Source organism: Thamnophis elegans, chromosome 1 (assembly GCF_009769535.1).
Source record: "Thamnophis elegans isolate rThaEle1 chromosome 1, rThaEle1.pri, whole genome shotgun sequence".
Lineage (NCBI taxonomy): Eukaryota > Metazoa > Chordata > Lepidosauria > Squamata > Colubridae > Thamnophis > Thamnophis elegans.
The window spans coordinates 27,864,251-27,889,208 of record NC_045541.1 but is presented as its reverse complement, the minus strand read 5'-3'; the positions used below and the strand labels follow the sequence as shown (position 1 = coordinate 27,889,208).

Sequence of the window (24,958 nt, the reverse complement as noted above, 5' to 3'; positions counted from 1 at the left end):
TTATATTCGTCTTTAAATAATTTAACTGTAAGTACAGAATATCTGCACTCATCTTGAAATCCTATAGCACTCCTATTTTCAGACAATTTTTTTTAAAGCATCCCAAAATACACAGTTCAAACTACTTATTTTAAACAGGGCGATACCTGCAACAAATAGAATTTTAAAACTCTTTGCTGTGAGCCAATCCATAGGAGTTATGCCCATCAATATGCATCCCGGTCTTAAACTTGCAAGGAAGTAATAAAGTGTTTTTTCTTAGCATGTGTTTCCCCCATTCCCCAAAAAACCCACAGGAACTATTGGAAGTTAGTAATGCTTATATAATATTCAAAAACAATCACTTCTCAATAGCTCAACGTGATACTGGAAGAGTGGGGGTTTCTCCTTTCCATCCTATATTAATGTGCAATTTAATTCTCTTTAGTCCCAACACTTTGGACGACACAACAAAAGTCATAAATCTAAGTGCTAGTCTACATTTATTACAGCAATTATTTCTAGCTTGCAATGATACCATTCATAAGTTAAAATATCACTAGCAATTACATATCAAAAAAAAAAAAAGAAGAAAGAAAGAAAAATAAAGAAAAGCTCTTTTTCAGTAACAACTTAGGACTATAATGCTAATTTATACCTAGTTTTTCTCCAGCTCTTAGCTCCTGAGTTGACTTCAAAGTACTATTTCAAGCTTTTGATCATGAGTCCTTAAACAGTATCAGCCATTATAGGCAGGATTCTCAGACTGTCTAATGCCCTTACAATCTGAGCTACAAGATGTGCCCCTGAAACATTTAAAACTGCTTTCCCATTGGTTTCAGCTATACATTCCTGCCCTCTTAGCAGCATTTTAAAGGTTATGAAGATGTAGCGCTCAGCTACAGCCACGAAAAAGTAAATGCACAATCGCTCACCTACATTACGAAACGATACAGTCCCAACTGTTTAACAATCATATTTAACAATATTTAACCCATTAGATCACGGGTGTTAAAGCTTGTGGCGTTATGCTGCCGTCACATGATATATCGTGACTTTTTCCCCTTCGCGGAGCTGGAATGGATGGGACCTGCGTGTGACGCATCTGGCTCACAGGACGCCAGTTTGACACCCTTGCATTAAATACTGATGTAAATTATTTTTTGTGGGGAAAAAACTTACTTTTTTAAACAAGAAAGGATAATTAGAAGAGTGACGACGCTCTAGAGCACTGCACACCAGAACTACTAGACACAAGGATAGTTTCCCCGAATGCCATCACTCTGCTAAACAAATAATTCCCTCACCACTGTCAAACTATTCACTAAGTCTGCATTACTATTACTATTAATCTTCTCATAGTTCCTATCACCCATCTCCTCCCACTTATGACTGTACGACGGTAACTTTGTTGCTTGTATTCTTACGATTTATATTGATTGTTTCCTCGTATGATTTGATTGCTTATTTGTACCCTATGACTATCATTAAGTATTGTACCTTATGATTCGTGACGAGTGTATCTTTTCTTTTATGTACACTGAGAACAAATTCCTTGTGTGGCCAATTGCACTTGGCCAATAAAGAATAAAGAATTCTCATTTAAAATGTCTGCAAACATTTTCAATATGTGGCCAAAATTGAGCCAAATATGCAAACCCCTAGAAAGATGAGCCATCCTGTTGTCAGGAAACACAACCCACTTTCAATGAATGCAGTATCTTTATCAGGGCCTGTCTCTGTTCAGTCACCTCCAATGAAATCCCTCTGTTATACAATCCCTTCCACTGTCTAAACTCTTTGTAACTTGGAACAAAACTATAGCGATGTATATACTCACATTCAGAGTTAAAGGTTTAACAAAAATGATTTGTCAGGAGCAAACTGGCAATTTTGAAAGAGGAGAATGAAGACCACTTGATAGCTCTGTTTAGAAATAGCTTTCCTTAAACTGTCAATTACCGTTCTGGTGGAGACCTTATCATTACTAATTCAACATTGGCCAAATGGTATTTTTATTTGAGCTTTATTTTCCCAAAAAAATTAAATTGCCAGAATTTGCAGTTGTTACAGGATACATGCACAGCATGCTGTAAATCTAAGTAATAAGGCACTGTACATGCCTCAATGGGCAAAGCAATAAAAATATTCTTAATATATTAGCAGGATTTCTTCTGTTCTTTTTTCTACCTTCAATCAAAATAATGGTTCTTTTTGGATCTTTATATCAACTGGCTTGTCTAGGCCAGTTTGTTGTAATGATTAAGGCACCTGGCTAGAAACCGGGAGATGGTGAGTTCTAGACCTGACTTAGGCACAAACCATCTGGGTGACCTTGGGCCAGTCCCTTTCTCTTCCACCTTATGGAAATCCTTGCCAAGAAAACTGCAGGGAGCTGTCCAGGCAGTCACCAGGAGTCAACATTGCCTCTAAGGCTAAATTAGCTCATTGAAGCCAAAATTTCCATTGTCACCAGCGCCACCATATTGTTTGTCACAAACCATTTTATTTTTATTTCATTACATTGCCTCATGTTCATTCCTTCCAACAATGTGTATATATATGCCAGCCAAGCTAACACCCAATGAACTCAAATCCTGTTACACATGGTTGTGCTATAATCAATCTGTTAATATTGAAAAGGCATAAAGATTTAATTTGTTCAGTTACAACACATTTATTTATTTGTTACATTTTTATGTTGCCCATCTCACTGACATTAGCAACTCCAGGCAGCTTATAATATAATAAAAAAAATTAAAAGATAATGTGAGGCAATTCAAGTTAGGAGAGTTAAATAGATAAGCTAAAAACCAAGACGATGGATGACCTGGAGATGGGCATCTTCTCTCCCCAATGTAACGTTCCCCTGTCGGTTCCACCACAAAACCGCGGTAGACTAAAGCGCGCTCGACGAAAGCGCGTACCTGATGTCATCACAGCGCGACGAAAACATCACGCTGTGAGCGGTAAAGTTAAAATTAACGCGAAAACCTTACCCTAACCCCCCCCAAACCTAACCCTAAACCTAACCCTAAACCTAACCCTTAACCTAACCCTAACCCTAACCCTAACGCTAACCCTTAACCTAACCCTAAACCTAACCCTAACGCTTAACGTAACCCTAAACCTAACCCTAACCCTTAACCTAACCCTAACCCTAAACCTAACCCTTACCTTTACGTGAATCGGCTTGCTTTAAAAGCGCTTTTTAAAGCACCCTTTTTTCTCCGCAGTCGTATTTGTCGTGCTGCTGATGACGTCAGGTACGTGCTTTAATCGGGCGCGCTTTAGTGGACCGCGGTTTTGTCGTGCCACGCCCCTGTCGGGGGCACAGGCCAGTTAAAAGAGCCAGTTTTTTAGTCTCCTCCAGAAGGCCAGCAATGTGGAAGCAGAGCTCATTTCCAGTGGGAAAATATTCCAGAAGGGAGTCACAGCAGACTGGACTCTGCCACCCAAAAGCCTTTTAGTAGGCCTTTTCCACTGGAATAAGAGGGGCAGGCTAGTCCCATTGGGGAGAGATGACACCTCAGAAACTCTGGACCCATGCCATATAGCAGAGTTCCCCAACCTTTCCAGCTTTGTCGACCGGATTGGGGGGGGGGAGAATGTGAGAGGCTGGAAAGCACATGTGGTTCAATGCAAGGCAGGGATCACACAAATGGAGCATGTGCACCCACGTTTGCTCGCTACTTGGCCAAGTGGGGATGCGTGCAGACGAGCATTCACCTGACTCTTCCATGGCCCAGTTTGGAAGGGCTCAAGTTCTAGTAGTGGACTGCGGCCCAGGGATCCCTGCTGCAAAGGGCTTCAAAGATAATGACCAACACCTTGAATTGAACCCAGAAGCAAACTTGCTACTAGTTTATCTCACATAACAGCGATGGCACTCAAGGGTCTACATAACTGTCTGTGCCCCTACATTCAGTATAGTTGTAGCTTCCAAATATTCTTCAAGGGTAGCCCTAAATAAAAAGCATTGCAGTAATCCAACCATGAGATGGCCAGAGCATGACTGACTGCCCAAAGCGCCTCGTGATCCAGGAAAAGCGCACAACAGGTGCACACCACGAAGTTGTACAAAGGCTCCCCTAGCTATGACCGCTACAACCATTCTTCTACGAAGAGTCATGAGAGTAGATGAATCTGCAGATTGCACACAGAATGTGTCTGCATGTCTCCAACATTAAATAAAGCCATCCTTTTGGAAACTCTCCAGATTTCTACCTCACCCAAACCTTGCCATGGTTACCAACTTCACAAAAAGCCAAAGCGTTAAATGAATTTTATGGTTCAGTGCCTTGGTTGACTGAAATATTAAAAATACGGTTTCCTGTTTCCTATGAAATGGGAAGTTAAGATTAATTAAAAGCTTCCCCCAACATGTCAGAAATGCAGACAAAACCCTCATATTCATATTATAGTTTAAGCAGAAATATTTACTGTACAAACCAAGAGAATGAATGAAAATACTATATACTGAAGTCAGTCAACTCTGTGAGAGAAAATAAGATGATAGAACTGGGGGGGGGGGGAGGCGGCATACCATTTTAGCTTAAAAAAAATAAAAAAGGAATCACTCCTTGATTATAGCAGCATACAAATATGAGAAATAAATACAACTTTGGTTTGGTACATAAAAATACATGTGATTTGTACCCTGTTTCCCTGAAAATAAGACCTCCCCGGATTATAAGCCCAATCAGGCTTTTGAGCGCGTGCACTAAAATAAGCCCTCCCCTGAAAATAAGCCCTCCCCGAAAATATTTCATCAAAGCAGAAACCATGAGGTGACCACACTCTCTGCCTCCTGCACCTCAAAAATAACAAGACTTCCTCAAAAATAAGGTCAAGCGCTTATTTCGGGGGTGAAAATAAAATAAAACCCTGTCTTATTTTTGGAGAAACATGGTACTGTTTTGCTTTAACAAATTGTGAGTGTTTACCCTTTATGGTTTGTGATTATTTCTTAATCATAACAGGCCAATGTGACTTGTTTAACAAAGAATCCTGAACTGAATTGTGACAAAATGTTATGGTGAACTAGGCAGCCATCAAGCTGATGGCACAAGTCAGAACTACAAGCTTCAGGTCATTAAGATTGTAATTAGCGTCTTAGTATCAGGAAAATTTTGTGATGGTTTCAAGTCAGGAATTGCAATGCTGGTACACTGATTTTTATTGTTCCAGAATTAAAACTCAGCAACTTGCCAAAGTCTTTAATACTTTATCACTTTTACAAAGCAACTTAGGCTATGCAATGCATTATTTAAACAAACACAGAGTTAAGACTATTTAAATTTGAATTCTTTGCCAAGGTGCCAAGTCTGCACCTTCTTTTTGCTAAGAAAAAAGGGTTTCATAGATTTTGTGATACTGTGACTCTTTAAAATACTCAAATGAATTTGTGTGGTGTCCTCTCCATGAACTAAATTATTGCCTTCACTGGCTGAAATAAACAGACCACACACTTTTAATAATTGATTTCTAATCTATATACCAAATAAAACGATGAGATCCATAGAGCTTTATAAAATAAAATAAAAATATTTCATTGGAAACAGTCAAAAGAAACCCAGTATAATGAGTAGCATTCACAGCATAATACAGAAGGTTCTCAAAGTGAATATAACAATAAAACCAAAAACTTTTCTTTTGGGTTAAATGGAAAGAGTTATACAGCAGTGATCACTAACCTTTTTCTAAAAATGTACCAATTTTTTGTGTGTGAATGACATTGCGCGTGCACGCATGCCCACCCACCTGCGCATGCAACACTCCTCCCTCGCATGCACGCAGGACCCCCACGTGCATGCACGCGACACCACCATCCTCCCCATGCGAGGGAGAGTTTTTACCCTCTGGAGGGCGAAAATGGCTTCCACCGACTCTCCGGAAGGCTAAAAATCAGCTGGCTGAGGGCTGAGAGTTGCCATGCCGGCAAATATGGCTCCATGTGCCACCTGTGGCACATATGCCCTACGTTTTCCATCAGGGTTATACAGTATATGCTGACAACTGCAGGATGGTTTTATGCAAAAAAAAGGGGGGGGGCATTTTGTTTCTCACAATGGATGAATGGCTGTAAAAGTTGGAGTTAGCAGAGATAGCTAAATTGACTGCTTTGATTAAAGAAAAAACACAATTACTATTGTTCTGCTTTGGAAACCGCTTCTGGACTTTGTGCTTGAGGTAGAAAAAAATGAAACTTTGATTTTGGGTTTTACCAATTAGATAGGTTTGTTGTTATAGAAATGGCTAGTTTATACTATCATTTAAAAGTAAAAAGTGGAGTATTATTTTATTTTACTGCACCAAAAGGAGTTGGAAGCCATTCCTCGTCTTTCCTCCCCCCCTTTTCCCTCTCTTCTCCCTCCCCTCTTTTCCTACCATTTTCTTTCATATTGTTATATTGTATGTTATAAACTATTTTTTTTTAAAGAAATCCTGTATAATTTAAAAACACATTTTAATGTAAGCAGGAGATTATATATTATATTGCATTGTATCGTATTGTATTGCATTATATTATGCAATGTATATTGCATAAGCTTAAAATTTGGGTTTCGTTTTTAGCAATAGCAATAGCAGTTGGACTTATATACCGCTTCATAGGGCTTTCAGCCCTCTCTAAGCGGTTTACAGAGTCAGCATATCGCCCCCACAGTCTGGGTCCTCATTTCACCCACCTCGGAAGGATGGAAGGCTGAGTCAACCTTGAGCCGGTGAGATTACAACTGCTGAATTGCAGATAACAGTCAGCTGAAGTGGCCTGCAGTACTGCACCCTAACCACTGTGCCACCTGAACACAGTCATTTTCACTGTGCCACCTGAACACAGTCATTTTCATTCATGGAATTTCCTGGCCTTAAATTAACTTCCCTTAAAACATTGGCGACTGCATCATGTACCATTGCTTTAAGCTGCTTTTTCTCTCTCCCAGCATAGATGCGCTGTGTGATTTGCAGCTCTCACCCATTCTCGCTTCTCTGCTGTTGCATTTACTTCTGCAGAATGAATGTCAGATCTAATTAAGTAGTAATGCTCTTGTGCTTTTTATATGAATTTTTTTTATGCCTACAGGTCAGTGTTGACTCCCAGAGACAGCCTGGACTAGTCCCTGCAGTTTTCTTAGCAAGATTTTCAGATGTGATTTGTCACTGTATTCTTCTTCCTACAACTCATTGACTGAGCCAAGTAACTGATCCAACTTTGTGCCTAAGGCGGGACTAGAACTCCCAGCCTTCCAGTTTCCAAACCGATGCCTCAACCACTACCCCAAACCAGCTCTTTCTTGTGCATGATTACTCTGCCAAAAAGTACATGTAGGTTCCATTCCATCCAAGGCTCTGGAACCTCATGTTGCTTTGCATTCGACATACATCAAAACAGGTAAGCCTGCTCAGAAACCAGGAGGAGAAAGGCACAATTCTTTATCTGTTGTCCTGCAACCCATACGTGGAGAAATGGAATTCTAGAATGCAGATCAGCAGCCATGCTGAATTAATTCGGAAGGGCCCTTCTTCAAGTAATTTATCAAAGGAGAAAAAGTTGAACTGCCAACAGGGTGGATTTGATTTAAATCAAGTCAATTTAAATCACGATTTAAATCACTAGTAAAAAGCCTTGATTTAAATCAACTTGATTTAAATAATAATTTCTAAAGAGCAACTGTCATCTCGATCTGCAGCAGCTTTTCCTCTGACCCACTGTTGACTCACCAACAGTCCCATTCACTTTATGAAGGGATGGCTGGTGATGCGACAGTGATATAAAAAGATGAGGGACGTGGCGGAGAGCATGTGAGTTGGTGTCCGCTAACAGGGGCTGCCATGATGGATCTGAAATGACAGGTGCTCTTTAAATGTAAGGACTCATTCTTGCATTAGAATCTGCAATATTATTATTTGCAAACAAAATGAAGGTTTCCTATTTAGCTTGCAGAGCTTGGATTCATTGAATGAGTTTACCAAAAATGTAAATATTACAGAATATATGCATACCCTTTAGAAGGCTTATAGAATGCTCCTGGGGGCGGGGGGAGGGCAAAATTGAGCAAAAAACCCGGCCTGTTTCTGCCCTCCCTAGCACCCAGGAGCACTCTGAAAGCCTCCTAAAGGCTATACATGGCCATTTGGGTGAAGGAGGCGGGGTTTCAGGAGGCAAAAAATGCTCTATTCAGTGTATAAGACCTGCCCAGATTTTCAGCCTCTTTTTTGAGAGAAAAAGGTGGGTCTTATACTCCAAAAAATATGGTATCTTTAAATAGATTTTTACTACAAAAGCATTTTATTAAAATAAATTTGATAAAAATAAAAAAATCCAAATTAAATTTTAAACATCCAATTTAATTTTTTTAATCCATTTTTTTTTTAAAAAAAAAGCATCAATTTTTATCTACCCTGACTGACAATGCTTTCCCTATGAACCAGAAGATTTTTCATGTCATCAAAGCCGTGTTGGGAATTTACACACGATGCTGACTCATTGCCAGAAGAATCAAAGCTGCTGACAAAACAGATTCTTCCTCCTCTTCTGCACAGCATATACAACTTCCAATCTGCTCCAGCACTATAAGTGGGGAGGTGCACCGGAAATAGCAAGAATCCTATTGTCTGACATTAAGCCCATAGTATGTTATGTTTTGCATGTCAAAACAACCAGAGTTTTTTGCTCCCCATCACTTTGCTGAAAACCTAATTCCCGCATCTTATGTCTAAGTATATTTATCCATGTAGTATGACTATATATTACTATTATCCTTCTCATCTTTTCTACTCTGGTTGGTCTTGTTATTATGATTATTACTCGGTTATTTGCATATATACTGAGAGCTTCTGCACCGGAGGCAAATTCTTTGTCTGTTCTAATCACATTTGGCCAAATAAAGTATTCTATTCCATTCCTATTCCATTTACATGGCATTTTCAACCTTAAAAGTATTTCATCACTTTCTGGCTGCAATCAGCAACAAGCATTTGATAAGGTAGACCATAACCTTTATCTACTACTAGATAAAGTAGAAGAATGTGGGTTAGCAGCATCACCATCAGATGGATTCGTAACTGGCTGATCAACCGCACTCAACATGTAGTCCTCAATGGAACTGCATCTACAGGGAGGGAGTGGAGTACCCCAAGGCTCTGTTTTAGGCCCAGTATTCTTCAACATCTTCATCAATTATTTGGATGAGGTAATAAATGGGGAACTCATCAAATTTGCAGATGACACCAAGCTGACAGGAATAGCCAACATTCCAGAAGATAGGCTTAAGATACATAAGGATCTTGACAAACTTAAACTTTGGACACTATCTAATAAAATGAAATTCAATTGTGAAGAGAGTAAGGTTCTACATTTAGGCAAGAAAAACGAAATGCACAGGTACAGTATAGGTGGTACCTTGCTCAATAGTAGTAACTGTGAAAGGGATCTTTGACAACCATCTAAATATGAGCCAGCAGTGTGCAGCAGCTGCCAAAAAAGCCAACACAGTTCTAGGCTGCATAAACAGAGGGATAGAATCAAGATCACGTGAAGTGCTAATACCACTTTATAATGCCTTGGTAAGGCCACATTTGGAACACTGCATTCAGTTTTGGTCGCCACGATGTAGAAAAGATGTGGAGACTCTAGAAAGAGTGCAGAAAAGAGCAATAAAGATGATTAGGGGACTGGAGACTAAAACATATGAAGAATGGTTGCAGGAACTGGGTATGTCTGATTTAATGAAAAGAAGGACTAGGGGAGACATGATAACAGTGTTCCAATATCTCAGGGGTTGCCACAGAGAAGAGGGAGTCAAGCTTTTCTCCAAGGCACCTGAGGGTAGAACAAGAAGCAATGGGTGGAAACTAATCAAGGAGAGAAGCAGAACTGAGGAGAAATTTCCTGACAGTCAGAACAATTAATCAGTGGAACAGTTTGCCTCCAGAAATTGTGAATGCCTCAACACTGGAAATCTTTAAGAAGATGTTGGATAGCCATTTGTCTGAAACGGTATAGGATTTCCTGCCTAGGCAGGGGGTTGGGCTTGAAGACCTCCAAGGTCCCGTCCAACTCTGCTATTGTATTGTACATTCAAATAACACACCCACAAATGGGAAGTACTATGGGTTTTCCATCAATACAACACAGCATGCTCAAGCTCCCCTAATAAACATGGGGATGGAGGTGAAATATCAACTGAAGTCTTGGCAACTCACACTACTAGTTGCCAATCTACTTTGATTTTCGTACTAGCTGTCCTCTAGACCAGTGGTTCCCAAACTTGGCAACTTTAAGACTTGTGGACTTCAACTCCCAGAATTCTCCAGCCAGTTGGAGCCCAACAGATTAGGAACAACTGTGTTGTTTCTTGAAAAGCTGATTGATACACTCCATTAAGAAAAAAACAACCTATCTCCTCAGGAAAACTGAATGGTTAGCCTATAACTGATTATCAAACACCCTTAAACTTAATAAATTCTAACCATTTAAAATGTTAATGAGATCTCTTGGAATATCTCAAATTTCCCATCATGCATTTTTAAAATCTAACAATAATGATGATTACCTGCTATCTGTACAGAGCCATCTTCACCCAGAAGAATATTACCAGCTTTTAAATCTCTAGAAAAAGGAATAAACAAAAAAGCATTTAAATTCAGATGGGATGGGAGAGGAAGGGGAGGAGGAAGGGGAGGCTTGCTGTGGAACAATACCACAGAATAGAATTAAAAACTTTCTGAGATAATTTCATTTTAATGATGGCAAATTGAGGGGGAAATATGTTCTTCCAACTTACAAAAAAACTCATTGTTTCGTTCTTATGCAAACCGGAAAAATCTCTGCTGCGCTTCCGACCACGCTGCTTAGCTTCCTTATCTCATGGAAAACTACTCTATTATATTCACCCAGCAAATCAAGGGTTGCAGCTGGCTTTGTTTCAATCAATCAATTAATCAATCCCCATTTGCTATTGTGCACGAGGGAAAGAAATGGAACCAAAATAATTGTCAAGACAAGAAACTTCCACCCTTTGCAGTTTCAAAGAGAAAGCAGCAATTTTTCTGCCATCTCCCCATCAAAACAATACATCAAAAAGATATTAAGGTTTGATCATTCCCCTTTGACAGGCTAATAATAATTGCTAACGGGTGGGATGATCTTGTGAACAGAGGAGGCATTATCAACTAAGTGGTTAATTTTAAGATTAGAATTTCATATCTCCTCATGTTGCATTGTACAACTATAGAAGAATTTATGGGATGAGTTCCCTCCAAGGGTGGGATTCAAAACCAGTTAGCAACTGGTTCTCTGCCCGGTTGCTGGGTGGGCGTAGCCATGGTGAGCATGGCACTGTACCGAGGAGGAGGGGGGGCTTTCTTGGGCTCCGGGGGCTTTTCTTAAGCCTCCGGGAGAAAACGGCCTCCCCTGGGCTCCAGAGGCTGGAAACGGGCCCATTTTTGGACTTCTGGTCGGCCCGTTTTTTGCTCTCCCCAGGCTCCGGAGGCTTTATTTGAGCCTCCAGGAGGGCGAAAATGGCTTCCCCTAGCCTCCGGAGGCCCTCCGGAGTTTGCAATGGGCCCGTTTCCGGACTTGCGGGAGGCCCATTTTTCACCCTCCCAGAGCCTCCATGTGGGCCCTGCACTTTCCTGGCATAATGAATGGGCCGTTGTGATGGAGATTCCTGGGACAGCTGGGGTAGACAGGACCAACCAGTCCTTGCAACTACCAGTTCAGCGAACCAGATGTAAAATTAACATCCGATTCACCTGAACCCGGGTGAGCCGGCCGAATCCCACCCCTGGTTCCCTCCCAATCAAGGCTGGATCAGAGCCCTTGGGCTTATCAGACCCTAGCCTTCTAGCCTTGAATTTATTTATTGATTTAATCAATTTATATAGCCATCCCAAGTTAATAGAATTAATAGTGAAGGTTTACATTCTCAACTCACACAGAATGAAACAACATGCTAGTACCTGTGGATTTGTCCATTTCTGTGTAGATAGTCTAAGCCTTCCAAAACTTCTTTCAGAATTGTGGCTATTATTGATTCCTCCATCACACCACTCTTGTGCTCTCCTCTGCTCACCACATATTTTATTATATCCAGCATTGAGCCTAGAGAGTGGGAAAGAGAGAAATTACAGAAGAAAATTAGAACACCAATCTCTTCATCCTATAAAGATCCATTATACATATTTAGGTTACTCTAGATTTCAACTTAATTTTTCTGACACCGAGAGAATAAATCTAGAAACCAGAGATCTCCAAACTTGGCAACTTTAAGACTTGTGGATTTCCAATTCCCAGACTGGCTGAGGAATTCTGGGAATTGGAAGTCCACAAGTCTTAAAGTGGCATGCATTTAAAATACATGGACACATCAACAAGACTGAGTACCTGAAAAGGCATAGAGAACTGGCTCATAAAATCATAGGTTCAAAATGTGCAACAAAATTATAGGAGGTAGAAGAAACCTGTAATTAAATTGACTGACTGCTTCAGCAACCCACAGCTGCTGAATATGTTTTCATATGAATTTTTCTTACAGGTAACTGCACTTAAAAATATCTGACAGGTAACATAACTATCAAGTCACAAGCAAAATATAAATTTTCCTCACTGAGAAATTTGAAAGGAATTAGAATGAATAGGAAGAGGCCATGTAGACTGCCAAATCTAATCAATCTCTCTCTCTCTCTCTCTCTCCCCTCTCTTCCCCCCCCCCCCGCGTGTGTATGGTGTGTGTGTGTGTTCCAGCATAACTCTGGAACACTTCGAGCAATTTCAACCAAACTTGGTACACAGATGACTTACTCTCTGGAAACAAATACTATGGGGGTAACAAATACTATGGGGGTAAGACACTCCTAACACCTCTCGGGGGGGGGGGGGTGCTTCTGTTAAGATATAGCCTGTTGTGCCTTAAAATGGCTTCTACTGTACTGCCGTAAAATGGTTTCTATTGTACAGCGCAATGGAGTTGCCATGGTAACTGCTTCACAGTATTCCACAAGGGGACTCCCTCTGGTAAAGGGGAAAATCCAACATTAGAAATTATGTTTGGTCCGGACATTTCCCTCCTATAAATAAATACCCGGGCAACACTGGGTTATCACCTAGTCTAAATTAAGCAATTCTTGGTAGGTGATTGCCCAAGTTCCATGTGAACATATTCAATGAAAGCAGGAGCACTAGAGAGTTTGTTCTAACATTCAATCAGAATTTGCCTCCCTGCAACTTTTCTGCTTTTGGAGAGGATTTTTTTTAAAAAAATCCCTTTTTTCTACATGACATCCCTTCAAGTACTTGAAAAATGTTATCACATCTCCCTTCCTTTTCTCGTCTCAAGTTAAGCATCCCAGTAGCAGTGTCTCTTCTTATAGTTGCATTTCTTTTTTTTTATTTTTATTTTTTTTTATTACATAAACCACACATACACACAATAATAATAATTAAAAAAAACACATAGACAAAAAAAAACCCATCATCACATACAGCATGTCGTTTGGTTACAGGTGTTTTAACATTTATCATTCTTATACATTTATTATTTCATTTAATAGGTTATAATATACTGTTTGGGTTGCTTTATTTACCATCCCTTCCTCCTGTTGTAACACCACCTTATTTTCCCTTTCTTTTCTCCCTCCCTCCCTTCTCTACTTTCTTCCTTTCTCCTCTCCTTTCCCTTCCTTCTTCCTGTACCTTTCTCCTACTCCCGCTCTTCCTCTTCCCCTTTCTACCCTCTCTCCTCCTTTCCATCCTCCTCTCCTTACCTCTTTCTTTTCACCCTCTCTCCCTTCTCTACTTTCTTCCTTCCTCCTCTCCTTTCCCCTTCCCTTCCCTCTCCTTTGCTCCTGCTCTTCCTCCTCTTCCTTATAGTTGCATTTCTGATGGTCACGTTTCCTCTCCTTTTCCGCATGTTTTTTGTTTCCCTCGATGATTATTTTCTGAACTGGAACTCATGCAGCCTAATATGGCAAATGCCTTTTTTGCAGCTACACATTGCTGACTCATATTCAGCTTGCAATGAACCACATTCCAACTTCTTTTCCACCTTTACTATGACCAAGCTAGCATCTCCCATAAGGGTGCATTTCCTAGCTATTTCCTAAGTGGAGATCTTACTATTTATAATCTTTATATTTTGCTTTATTATTTGTCAGCCTTTTTTATCAATTGAATTTCGTTTCTATCTTTTTAACCTACCAAAATTGCTTTGAATTTCACATGAATTAATTAACCCCATTTTAAATTGTCTGCAAGTCTGACAAGCAATTAAAAAAAATGCTGTAGCATACCACACTCAGTTCAGTCATGAGTCAGACTCAGCAGTCTAAAGCAACACCACTACACCTTGGCTCTCAGGTTCTTCTCACTTTCCACCAATTTCTGCACTATAACTTGGCCTGTGTTTCCATCACCATCTCACCACCACCTCTAGACAGCCTCTGGATTTGCTTCTGGAAGACAGAGAAGTTTCAACAACTCTCCTTCAGAGAGTTGCCTTCTCTTTTCCTTCTGGGGAAGTTGTGGGTTAGGCACGCATGCACTCTGGGTGTCAACCCTGAAGCTGGCCTAACTGAGGCCATTTTGAGACTTCACTGCTGACACACTGGAGAGAGGGATGGGGAAGGGAGAAATTGAGATAGTTGGGGTGTTGCAGTCAAAACAAAATACTTTCTCTTGGGAAACAAGGACATTCCTGCAGGTGCTCGGAAGGAGGGGACTGGAGTCACCTAGCAACTGGACAGTTTCCTGATTGGACCATGTGACTGATTGTTTTGAGTAAGTGACAAATTAATTAGGTGAAAACAGTGGGAATAATCAGAGTCGGTTTTCACCAGCCTGTGCGAAAATGACCTATCCAATAAACATATTCTTTGAGGAAATTACCTGCCTCAAAGAGTTTTGCTTGCTATGGGTATGTTACTTGGAACCCCAACACTGAGGCTTTCACTTAAACATCTCCTATTTTCCTACAGCAAAAATATCACCGTCAATAAACCTCAGGTATTGAATTTTATATCCTGCATTTATCTATTGAAAACTCACAAAGCAGGACACTACCTTCTCCCATTCTTAGTATTCAAGAGATTTGTGCTTCAGTTAGTTAGACCCAAGTGGAATTCGTGATGAAATAATCCTCTAGTGCAGGGCTGTCAAAGTCGCAGATGTGTCACGCACTCACAGAGAACTATTCATCTCCCTGCCGGGATAGATTTGTTAGTCTGCGTAGAGAGAGAAACTTTTCTGCCAGGGCTGCTGACGCTCCTAATAAAGGAATCATTTGATTTAAATACAGTTTGTCATGTTTGGGGAGGTGGGCCAGAACACACACACACACACCCCACAGCTGACTTTGTGCCCAACGTGGAACTAGAACTCCCGGTCTCCTAGTTTCTAGCCTGATGCCTATTACCAAACTGGCTCTCCTACAGATATTAACTAGTTGTAAATAAAATGACCCATCTAACACTTTGCTTGAAAAACACTGATAGATTAGAAAAAATCGTTGCAACACAGGACTGCATTTTCATATTTACAGTATGAAGACTCACCTCCACCGAGTAGTTTCATAACCAACCAAAGCTCATCCTTGACCACAAAAGATGTATAATACGTAACTACATTGGGATGGCTGCATTGACTCATGGCTTGGATTTCTTTCTGTAAAGAAGGCAAAATGTGACACAGTAGTCTTGCAAGGGAAATATGTATGGTTATCCTAGCTATTTGCCGTCAGGGAACAAGTAGAGTGGGTGAGATTAGGAAATGTATATTCATCATTTAAGAACATTGTGCTTGGAAACTTCAGAGAAAAATAATGCAGCTAAACTGAATGTCTCTCAAAGGAAAATCCTTCTGAGATGCAGAGTTGCAATTTCCATCATCTCTGGCAGTTTGATGAGTTAATTACAATTCCAACTTATTTTTTAAGAAAAATTCAGCTTTTTTTCTACTCAAGTCAAATAAAACGTGTTGATCATCCAAAATATTTGTTTTATATGCCTCTTATGAACTGATACTTGAATCTCTTGGTTTGAGTCATTGTGATATTACCAACATATATATATGTGTGTGTGTGTGTGTGTGTGTGCCTATGTATATGTATTTTCACAGGGAAAAGACCCAAATACAAGAAGACCAGCATACATGCATGCATACATACATACATATAAATATAAAATATAAATATATATACATATATACGTGTGTGTGTGTGTGTGTGTGTGTGTGTTCGTAGATTTTCACGGGTGTAGTTATGCTGGTCTTGTTATATTCGGGTCTTTTCCCATGTAAGATTGAGATTGTCTTGGCAACGTTTTGGCGAGGTCTCACTCGCCATCTTCAGACTGGTGTTTTCAGCTTCATGTTTGTGTGACACAAACTCACACAAACACAAAGCCGAAAACACTAGCTTGAGTATGGCGAGTGAGACCTCGCCGAAACGTTGCCAAGACAATCCCAATCTTACACGGGAAAAGACCCGAATACAAGACCAGCATGTGTGTCTGTGTGTGTGTTGCATTTGTGCTGATAAATAAGCCGAAAGACAGAAAAGGGAAGCAGTATGCTCCCTCCCATATTTGAGCATACCAGGGGTTGTGACACAATACATACATACACACACACACACACACACACACACAATGATATGCTGGTCCTTGGTGCTCTGAGCTTGGTTATTTTCTTGCAGATGTTTCATTACCCAAACTAGGGGCTAATCGAGCACTGATGATGTTACATAGTTTGAGTAATGAGACATCTGCAAGAAAACAACCAAGCTCCAAGAGCATCAAGGACCCCTCATGTCAACCCTGAGCTACAAATATTCTTCCTTATTGGTATATCATATATATATATATCGCTCTGTGTTTGTGTGTTCCAGCATAACTCTGGAATGCCTTGAGCAATTTCAACCAAACTTGGTACACAGATGATTTACTCTCTGGAAACAAATACTTCTGTTAAGATAAAACCTGCTGTGACTTAAAATGGCTTCTACTGTACTGCCATAAAATGGCTTCTACTGTACAGCGCAATGGAGTTGCCACGGTAACGACTTCACAGTATTCCACAAGGGGGCTCCCTCTGATAAGGGGGAAAATCCAACATTAGAAATTACGTTAGGCTGGATATTTCCCCCTACGAATAAATACCTGGCAACGCCGAATTATCAGGTAGTTATAGATAAAAATACAACTCAGAACATCTGCATTTTTAAATATCACAATGATTTTCTTCTTGCCTTATTAAACTATTTAATCTCTTTTTTGTTTTCCATTTTTTTTCATTTATTTGGGATTTATAGGCCGCCCTTTTCCCTGAGGGGACTCAGGGCGGCTTACATTCATAGGAAAAAGGGGGGTGCAATACAAAGACATAAACAATATGTGAATAAAATAAACAGTAAAAGCACAACTTTCATTCAACACTCAACACTCGGGCGGGGTGAATTAGAAACTTATCCCCAGGCCTGACGGGATAGCCAGGTGTTAAGGGCTGTGCGGAAGGTCTGGACGGTGGTGAGGGTGCGAATCTCGACGGGGAGGTCGTTCCACAGGGTCGGAGCTGCTACTGAAAAGGCTCTCCTCCGCGTAGTCGCCAGTCGGCATTGACTGGCGGATGGAATTCGGAGGAGGCCCAATCTGTGCGATCTAATTGGTCGGACGGAGGTAATCGGCAGGAGGCGGTCTCTCAAGTACTCAGATCCACTACCATGGAGGGCTTTAAAGGTGGTAAGTAATACCCTGAAGCGCACCCGGAGATCGACAGGTAGCCAGTGCAGCTCGCGGAGGATAGGTGTTATGTGGGCGAACCACGGTGCGCCCACTATCACTCGCGCGGCTGCATTCTGGACTAACTGCAGTCGCCGAATGCACTTCAGGGGGAGCCCCATGTAGAGCACATTGTTTAGTAAGATTAAAATTTCTTTGACATTGTAGTTATCCAATGCAAAATAAGCAAAATTATCATTCGGATAAATGCAGCAGTAATATTTAAATGGCGTAAGTGATGATTTTGTAAGTCATATTTCATTCAATTGGAGTCCCTTCGTCTTTAAGATCAATGTGTGAATACAAGCTTTCAACACAGCACAGCTTGCTGGGTCCTTGTAAGATCTTCCCATAGTTCAGTTTTTTTTAAATGTCTCTTCTGAACATAAAAGCAAAAACCCAGTGTGATGCAAGTGATATTAAGTGAATCACTGCAGTGTTAACAACAGAGTTGTAAAGCGAATCTGACCTCCCCACTGACTTTCACTTGTCAGAAAGTCCCAACACTAATCACGACCTCAGGACACTGCAACTGTCATAAATATGAGCCAGTTGCCAAATGTTTGAATTTGGATCATATGACGTTGGGGATGTTGCAACGATGGCTAAGTGTGAAAAACAACAATCCATCACTTTTTCCAGTGCCACTCTAACTTTAAATGGTCCATTAAATGACCTGTTGTAAGTTGAGGACTACCTGTATGTTACTATCTTTAGCAGTGTTGTAACTTGGAACAGTTGCTAAACGAAAGCTCATAAGTTGGGGCCTATCTGTACCATAGGTACAATAAACGTAGATATAATAGGACATAAAAATCCACATTGCTTATTCGCAGCAGTTTACTGTAATTAATGTTCCAAGTTCAGGTAGAAAAATCATATGCAAGTACTGTTTATAAGATACTGAAGAACTTTTAAAAGGATGATGAATCAGCTTGTTTGTTTATTTATTTGTTCGTTCATATCATTCTACTTGTTCTACCTACAAGCAATTCATCCATACTGGTCTGGCATTTTTCCAAGTTGATTCTTTTTATTGCTACGCGTTCCTCCCTGGGTTTGCAGAGCGCTGCTTGGACTACGGCGGTAGCACCACTGCCTGGAAGAGAAAGAAGAAACAATGGATTAAGTTTTGCACAGCTACTATATCCAACTTGTCTTCTTTAAAAAAACAACCTGGGGCTTCTCCATGAGCAAATCTCTACTAAGATCAGCCTAAGAAAGAGTTTGTCAGTCACTCTCCATACTGCACTCCAAATCATACCTACAAGGAACATTGCAAGTACATGCCCAATGGGCTCTTGCCCCATTCCAAAGAATTAAATGCAACCCCAGGGTTTCCCCAAAAAGTTAATGCAAATTAAACAGAAAGCAAAGAATGCTGAATACTACACACAAGAGACCATTTTATTAATTACTTTGACTTACAGTAATTAAACAGAAACAAACCCAAATTTAGCTTTTATCGTACTCCTGCTTGCTAGTTGAACAATAACCCAAGGCATTGCCATGTAGGGCAAGGCAGCTTCCAAATTCAAGAGTATACGTCCTTTCTGTAAGTTGTATAGTAACTGACTCCTTGAGGGCCATTTCTGATTGCTCACAAAGTTCCTGCTTATTTTGGAATATCATGGTCAACTTCTGCCAAGCCTCGTCTTTATTAGATCAGACTGCTTCTGAAGACTTTCTTTACAGCAGAACAATTGTAAATGGTTATGCTATCTCAGTGGTCAGCAAACTCATTAGTCAACGATTGAAATTTCTTTTGAGAGTCAAAAGAAGGTGTGGCCTGTTTTGTGGGAGTGGCTTGGTGGTCATGTGACTGGGTGGGAGTGGCCAACTTGGAAAAGGTTGTGAAACTCACTTAACAATGGTCTTGCTTAACAACCAAAATTTGGGGCTAAATTGTGGTCATAAGTTCTCTTTCTTTCTTTCATCTCTCCCACTTTCCTTTTCTTTCTTTCTTCTTTCTTTCTTTCTTTCTTTCTTTCTTTCTTTCTTTCTTTCTTTCTTTCTTTCTTTTTCTTTCTTTCTTTTTCTTTCTTTCTCTCTTTTTCTTTCTGTCCCTCTCCTCTCCCTTCCCCCATCTCTGCCACTCTGTGTGTGTGTGTGTATCTGTCTCTCACTCACTTTCTCTGTCTTCCTCTCTGTGCCTCTCTCTGTCTCTCTGTCACTCTGTGTGTATATGTGTGTCTGTCTGTCTCTCCCTCACTCACTCACTCACTCAATCACTCACTGTGTGGCTCTCTCTGTGTGGCTCTGTCTGTCTGTCTCTCCCTCCCCCCCTCCCCCTCTCTGTCCCTCTCTCTGTGTCTGTCATCTCTCTGATTCCCTCCCTCCCTCCACCTCTCTCTCTGTGCCTCTCTCTGTCTGTCCAAAGCCCCTCTCCCAACTGGGCCTTCCTCCATTGGAGAGCTTTGGAGGGAAGCTTCTGCAGAAGCCCGGGCAAGTGAGAACAAGCTGTTCGTACACGCCTATGTTTTCCACAGCGTGGAGCAGCGGTGAGGCTCTATGCGGCCAGCGATGACTCCGGAGGCCATCTGGGAAGACGAAAAACGCAAGGGGAACTTCCAGTTTGCTCGTAGGGCCCTTTTTCGTCCTCTGGAGCCTTCAGGAAAGCCTTTGGAAGGCCCCAGAGTGCTTAAACCAGCCCTATGAGCAAACTGGAAGTCCATTGCTGAACTTCTGGTTTGCCTGTAGGGCTGGTTTTTTGCACTCCGGAGGCTTCAGGGAAGCTCCTGAAGCCTCCGGGGCTGGGGGGCAGGGGGAGGCTGTTTTCACCCTCCCAGGCTCTTATAAAGCTTCTAGAGCCTGGGGAGGGTGAAAAATGGCCTAAAAGAAAAGGCTAAAGTCAGCTGGCCAGTGCACGATTGCACGCTGGCCAGCTGACAGGGCAACACCTCACGTGCCATAGATTCACCATCCCAGCTGTAGGTTGTGATTTCCTGGTGATGGTCAAGATATGCACTTGTGGAGAATTCATAAAATAGGAGCATTAAGGCTATAAGAGGTATGAGATACATATTTTGTTTGTCACTGTGCAAAAATTAGGGCAGTATATTTCCCCAGCATGATTTTGATTTTGAAAGCCTCAAAAAATAAATCGGAGATGTGAGAGGCAGCACACAGCCATGAGATGACCAAGTCTGACAAACAACAAAGGTCTTAATACCATTCAATATGAATTATTTACCTGCTTTGGACTTTGGAATAATTTAAAACATATGAAAAGATTTCACTGCAAACACTAGAATTGTGTGTCAATTTGGCTTACTGAAAATTTAGCTATTATTTTTAATACATTTGTTTATGGCTACAGTACTTTTATTTGGAACATGTGTAGGGAGTTAGCACCCCCTCCCTCCTAGAAAAATGAAATATCCTGGGAAATACTGAAAAGGCAGAATATTATATATCCCTGGATAAGAAATGGATAAACATGTTTTTAGGTAGGAAAAAGACTCATTCTTAATATCCCCACCTTTGTCAATGGGCCTTTAGGGGCCCTGAGCTAGTCTACTCTACATAATAAAGGTAGGATTAGCCTTCCACAGAAACTCACCACACGGCATCTGGGAACTCAACCAAGCTTGGAACTCAAAAGACACACAACCAGAAAGTTAGCTAAGAACCACCACCACCACCACCCGACCCCTGGGAGTCTGACAACCAATCAGAATACATTTCTTATGCAAGAACAGGAAACAGAGATGTGGGGCCAAACAGAGAGTATAACTCTCAGCAAACCTCTCTTTTCGCACTTTTCTTTTTCACCCAGCATCTTGAAGCATGTGATCACCTTTTTCCCAGGACCTCAAAACATGTGGGTCCTGTCCACCATTAAAATCATCTTTCCAAGCAATCTCCATGTTTCCAGTGTCTTTTTCTCCACTTGGAACTGAACCCAGAAGAACATTTCTTCCAACACAGGTATAGTGGTTCCCCCCCCCCCCGCCCCCAAGCAGGATAGTTGCCACCAAAAATAATTAAGCCATTAAATGGGAAGCAGCCATGCTGAAAATCAGAGCAGCTTACATCATTGTGGTTATTTACAAGGATGGTTCTGGGCTGGACAGAACACCTCAGGAAATAAAAAGAGGCAAATCACTGCAGTATATTTGGAAAAAATCCAACCACATAGAAATAAAAGGATAAAGACAAAATGTGACAGACGGTATTCTTAGGGCTTGAAATGAAGCAACCTAAGTTATTAGCTTCTGATAACTGGTTCTTTGTTTTGTGATCAACAATGCCCATCATGTCCCAAAGATGCTTTTTCAGGAGGCAACTGGACTTTTCCGTTGAAGACGTTTCACTATACAATTTTGGATGAACACCCTTTGAGTAGTGTGGGACTGGGATTTCGAGAAGAAAAAAAATTGGAGACTACAGGAACTAGGAGCACTACTCAGGTGACTCTGATGACACAGCTAAACCTCCAAGTGCTTCAATGACCCTGTAAAAGGATGCAAAGGACCAGCTGTCTGCAAAGAATATAAATCCTTCCATTCCCCACTATCTTGTCAGAGCTGAAGAAGTTTCTTGGATGAGAAGCGAAAACGACTTCAAAGAAAAAGGAAGTCCAGTTGCCTCCTGAAAAAAAGCACCTTTGGGACAACCATGACCTGGATGATTGAAAATCTCTACAGGCTAATGCCCATCATGTGACCATTTTATAAAAGCACGTGCAACGTGCTTCAACATTTCAAAAATGCCTATCAGCCCCCCCAAGATTGTCTTCCCCTGCTTTTGTAAATTTCCAAAGAAGGCAGTCAAACAACAGAGATAGAAAACAATTTTCTGCAAGTAAACTAGTAATATAATGGCTCATTCATCCTTAGAATTTGAAATATTCTAAGAAATTTGACCTCATTATTGTTCCCACCCACTGAGAAGAAAAATGGATTTATGGTACAACACTGAAAGGGTATGGAAGAATAATTCGGTCCAACTATTTCATATTCAAAAGGCTTCATTATTAAACATTTATTCCTTTTGTTGTTTGCTATGCTTTACTGGAGAATTGAATTAGCCTAAGCAAGAGGAGTCATTTTTTTAAAAACTTTATCTGATTTCTGTCCCTGATTGGACTCTCTCAACTGTAGTTACAATATTCTGACCTTATCCAAATGATTGCAGACAAAAGCTCAGTGAATAAAGAAAACCTTGTAGGAAAATCACTTTAGATTTGAAGTCCATTTGAGGTCATAGTTAAGCAAATGGTTCTTTTGTTTATCTGAAGGGCTGGTGAGAACATGGGTTTCTGGAAAGTTGCAAGTACTTTCAATGAGAAAATAGAGCAACTGTGGATTGATATGATCGTATATTTTCCCCAAGATCAGGAAAATATATCAAGAAGCCATAATTTGCAGAACAGTGCTCTCCAATAAAGCTTGTCTTAGAAACCAACACTCCACCATAGCAAATTGCGTAGTATAAAAGCACACAGAGATATTTTGAAAGCACCTGACCATTCTCATCTATTTCTGATTAACCCAAGCTTTAAAATGACAAATACTCAGCATTCCTGCACAAAAAACAATTCCATGAACAGAAACACTTGTGTGAAAGACTACAACTGATCTTCTCAACAGTGGCTTCTGTTCTGCTTGTCCATCTTGGAAGTCCTAAACAAACACAACCTGCACATAAAAAGCCTTTTGTTAACAAGCTTTACAATGAAAACTCAGTGATGTGCTTGGAGCAAAACAATGGGGCCCTCTTGGCTCCAATCAATCAACAGAACTGACATAACCTCATGACTGGAAACTATTGTCCGTGTTTTAATTGATGTTTGCTAACTAATTTAGAAATAGGATGTTCTGTATGCAATATGCATCCTGCCATGGTTCAAAGACAAAGATTGCAACTCATAATATCTACTCAATTAAGATTGCTAATAAACATACGCTAAGCCAATATCTCAACATGGGGACAAGTGCTTTGACACACTAATTAATTGTACCATTTTTCTCCCCAATAATTACTTTTAAAAAACTAAATGAAAACAGACGACGGTGCTTAGAAACACTCATTGTGACTCTCCTTCCATGGATTTACAAAGTATAAAATAATTACCAACCAATTTTGTGTATTATTTATTTTTTATGCATGTATACATTTTTTAAAAATCTGTTGTTGTATTTTATGATGGATGATTTTAATATTTTCAATGCTTTAGCCCTTCCAGAGTCATTGTAAACAAGACAGGTGTCAAATAAATTTCATAAATAAGTAAATACGATTGATATTATTTGTATAATACAGGGCACTCAAGATGGGTAATAACAAAAATAGATTATAAATATTCAAAATTGTATATATATTACTTAACATTACTATGAAAATTAACTTGCTTTGCAAAATTTGGTTGAAGGTGGTCTTGATTCCTTTCCTGAAACTAGAAATGGTAACTGAATCATGTATGTATGTATGTATGTATGTATGTATGTATGTATGTATAGAGAGAGAGAGAGAGAGAGGGAGGGAGGGAGGGAGGGAGGGAGGGAGAGAGAGAGAGAGAGAGAGAAACATGATGGCAAATATTAGATCCCAATCTGAATCTTTTACTGGTAGAAGACCTATTGTACTTTTCGGAGTATAAGACACACCTTTTTGCCTCAAAAAAGAGGCTGAAAATCTGGGTGCGTCTTATACATTGAATACAGCATTTTTGCCTCCCGAAGCCCCGCCCCTTCACAAAAATGGCCCTGCATACGCTTATGGAGGTTTTCAGAGAGCTGCTGGGGGCTGGACAGAAATGAGCAAAAAATGGGCTGGTTTTCCCCCAGCCCCAGCCCCCAGCAGAACTCTATAAGCCTCCATAAGGCTATTCATGCAATTTTTTTCACAAAAAAGGGCCCATTTTCACAAAAAATGGGGCATTTTTTGCTCGTTTTTGTCCCCTACCCCACAGGAGCACTCTGTAAGTCCCCCCTCAAGGCTAATCATGCCTTTAAAAAAAAAAACAGGCCCGTTTTAGCAAAAAATGGGCCGTTTTGGGAGGTTTGCAGAGTGCAAAAACCTTTTTTTCCTTTTGGAAAGCTCTTCAACTGATTGATGAGAATTAGATTGATCAAGTGCTGTGCCAGCAGAAACAAAGTCTTAGGTGCTGCAGATTGTCAGCTATTTCCTTCTCCAGCACATGGATAAATACACCTGGAAACATATACCTACTCTCTCTCTTTCTCTCTCTCTCCCTACCTAT

The 24,958-nt window shown here is 40.5% G+C and overlaps 1 protein-coding gene across 1 annotated transcript in view; it reads right to left on the bottom strand.

Annotated features, from left to right (window-relative positions):
* STK39 (serine/threonine kinase 39) overlaps positions 1-24,958 on the bottom strand; it is a 127,671-nt gene that overhangs the window by 62,666 nt on the left and 40,047 nt on the right. Inside the window, exons 2-5 of the mRNA XM_032219343.1 lie at positions 18,738-18,850; positions 15,532-15,640; positions 11,944-12,085; positions 10,536-10,591 (exon numbers count right to left, since the gene is read on the bottom strand). Of these exons, the coding sequence (XP_032075234.1) occupies positions 10,536-10,591; positions 11,944-12,085; positions 15,532-15,640; positions 18,738-18,850 (420 nt within the window). The remainder of the gene's footprint in view (positions 1-10,535; positions 10,592-11,943; positions 12,086-15,531; positions 15,641-18,737; positions 18,851-24,958) is intronic.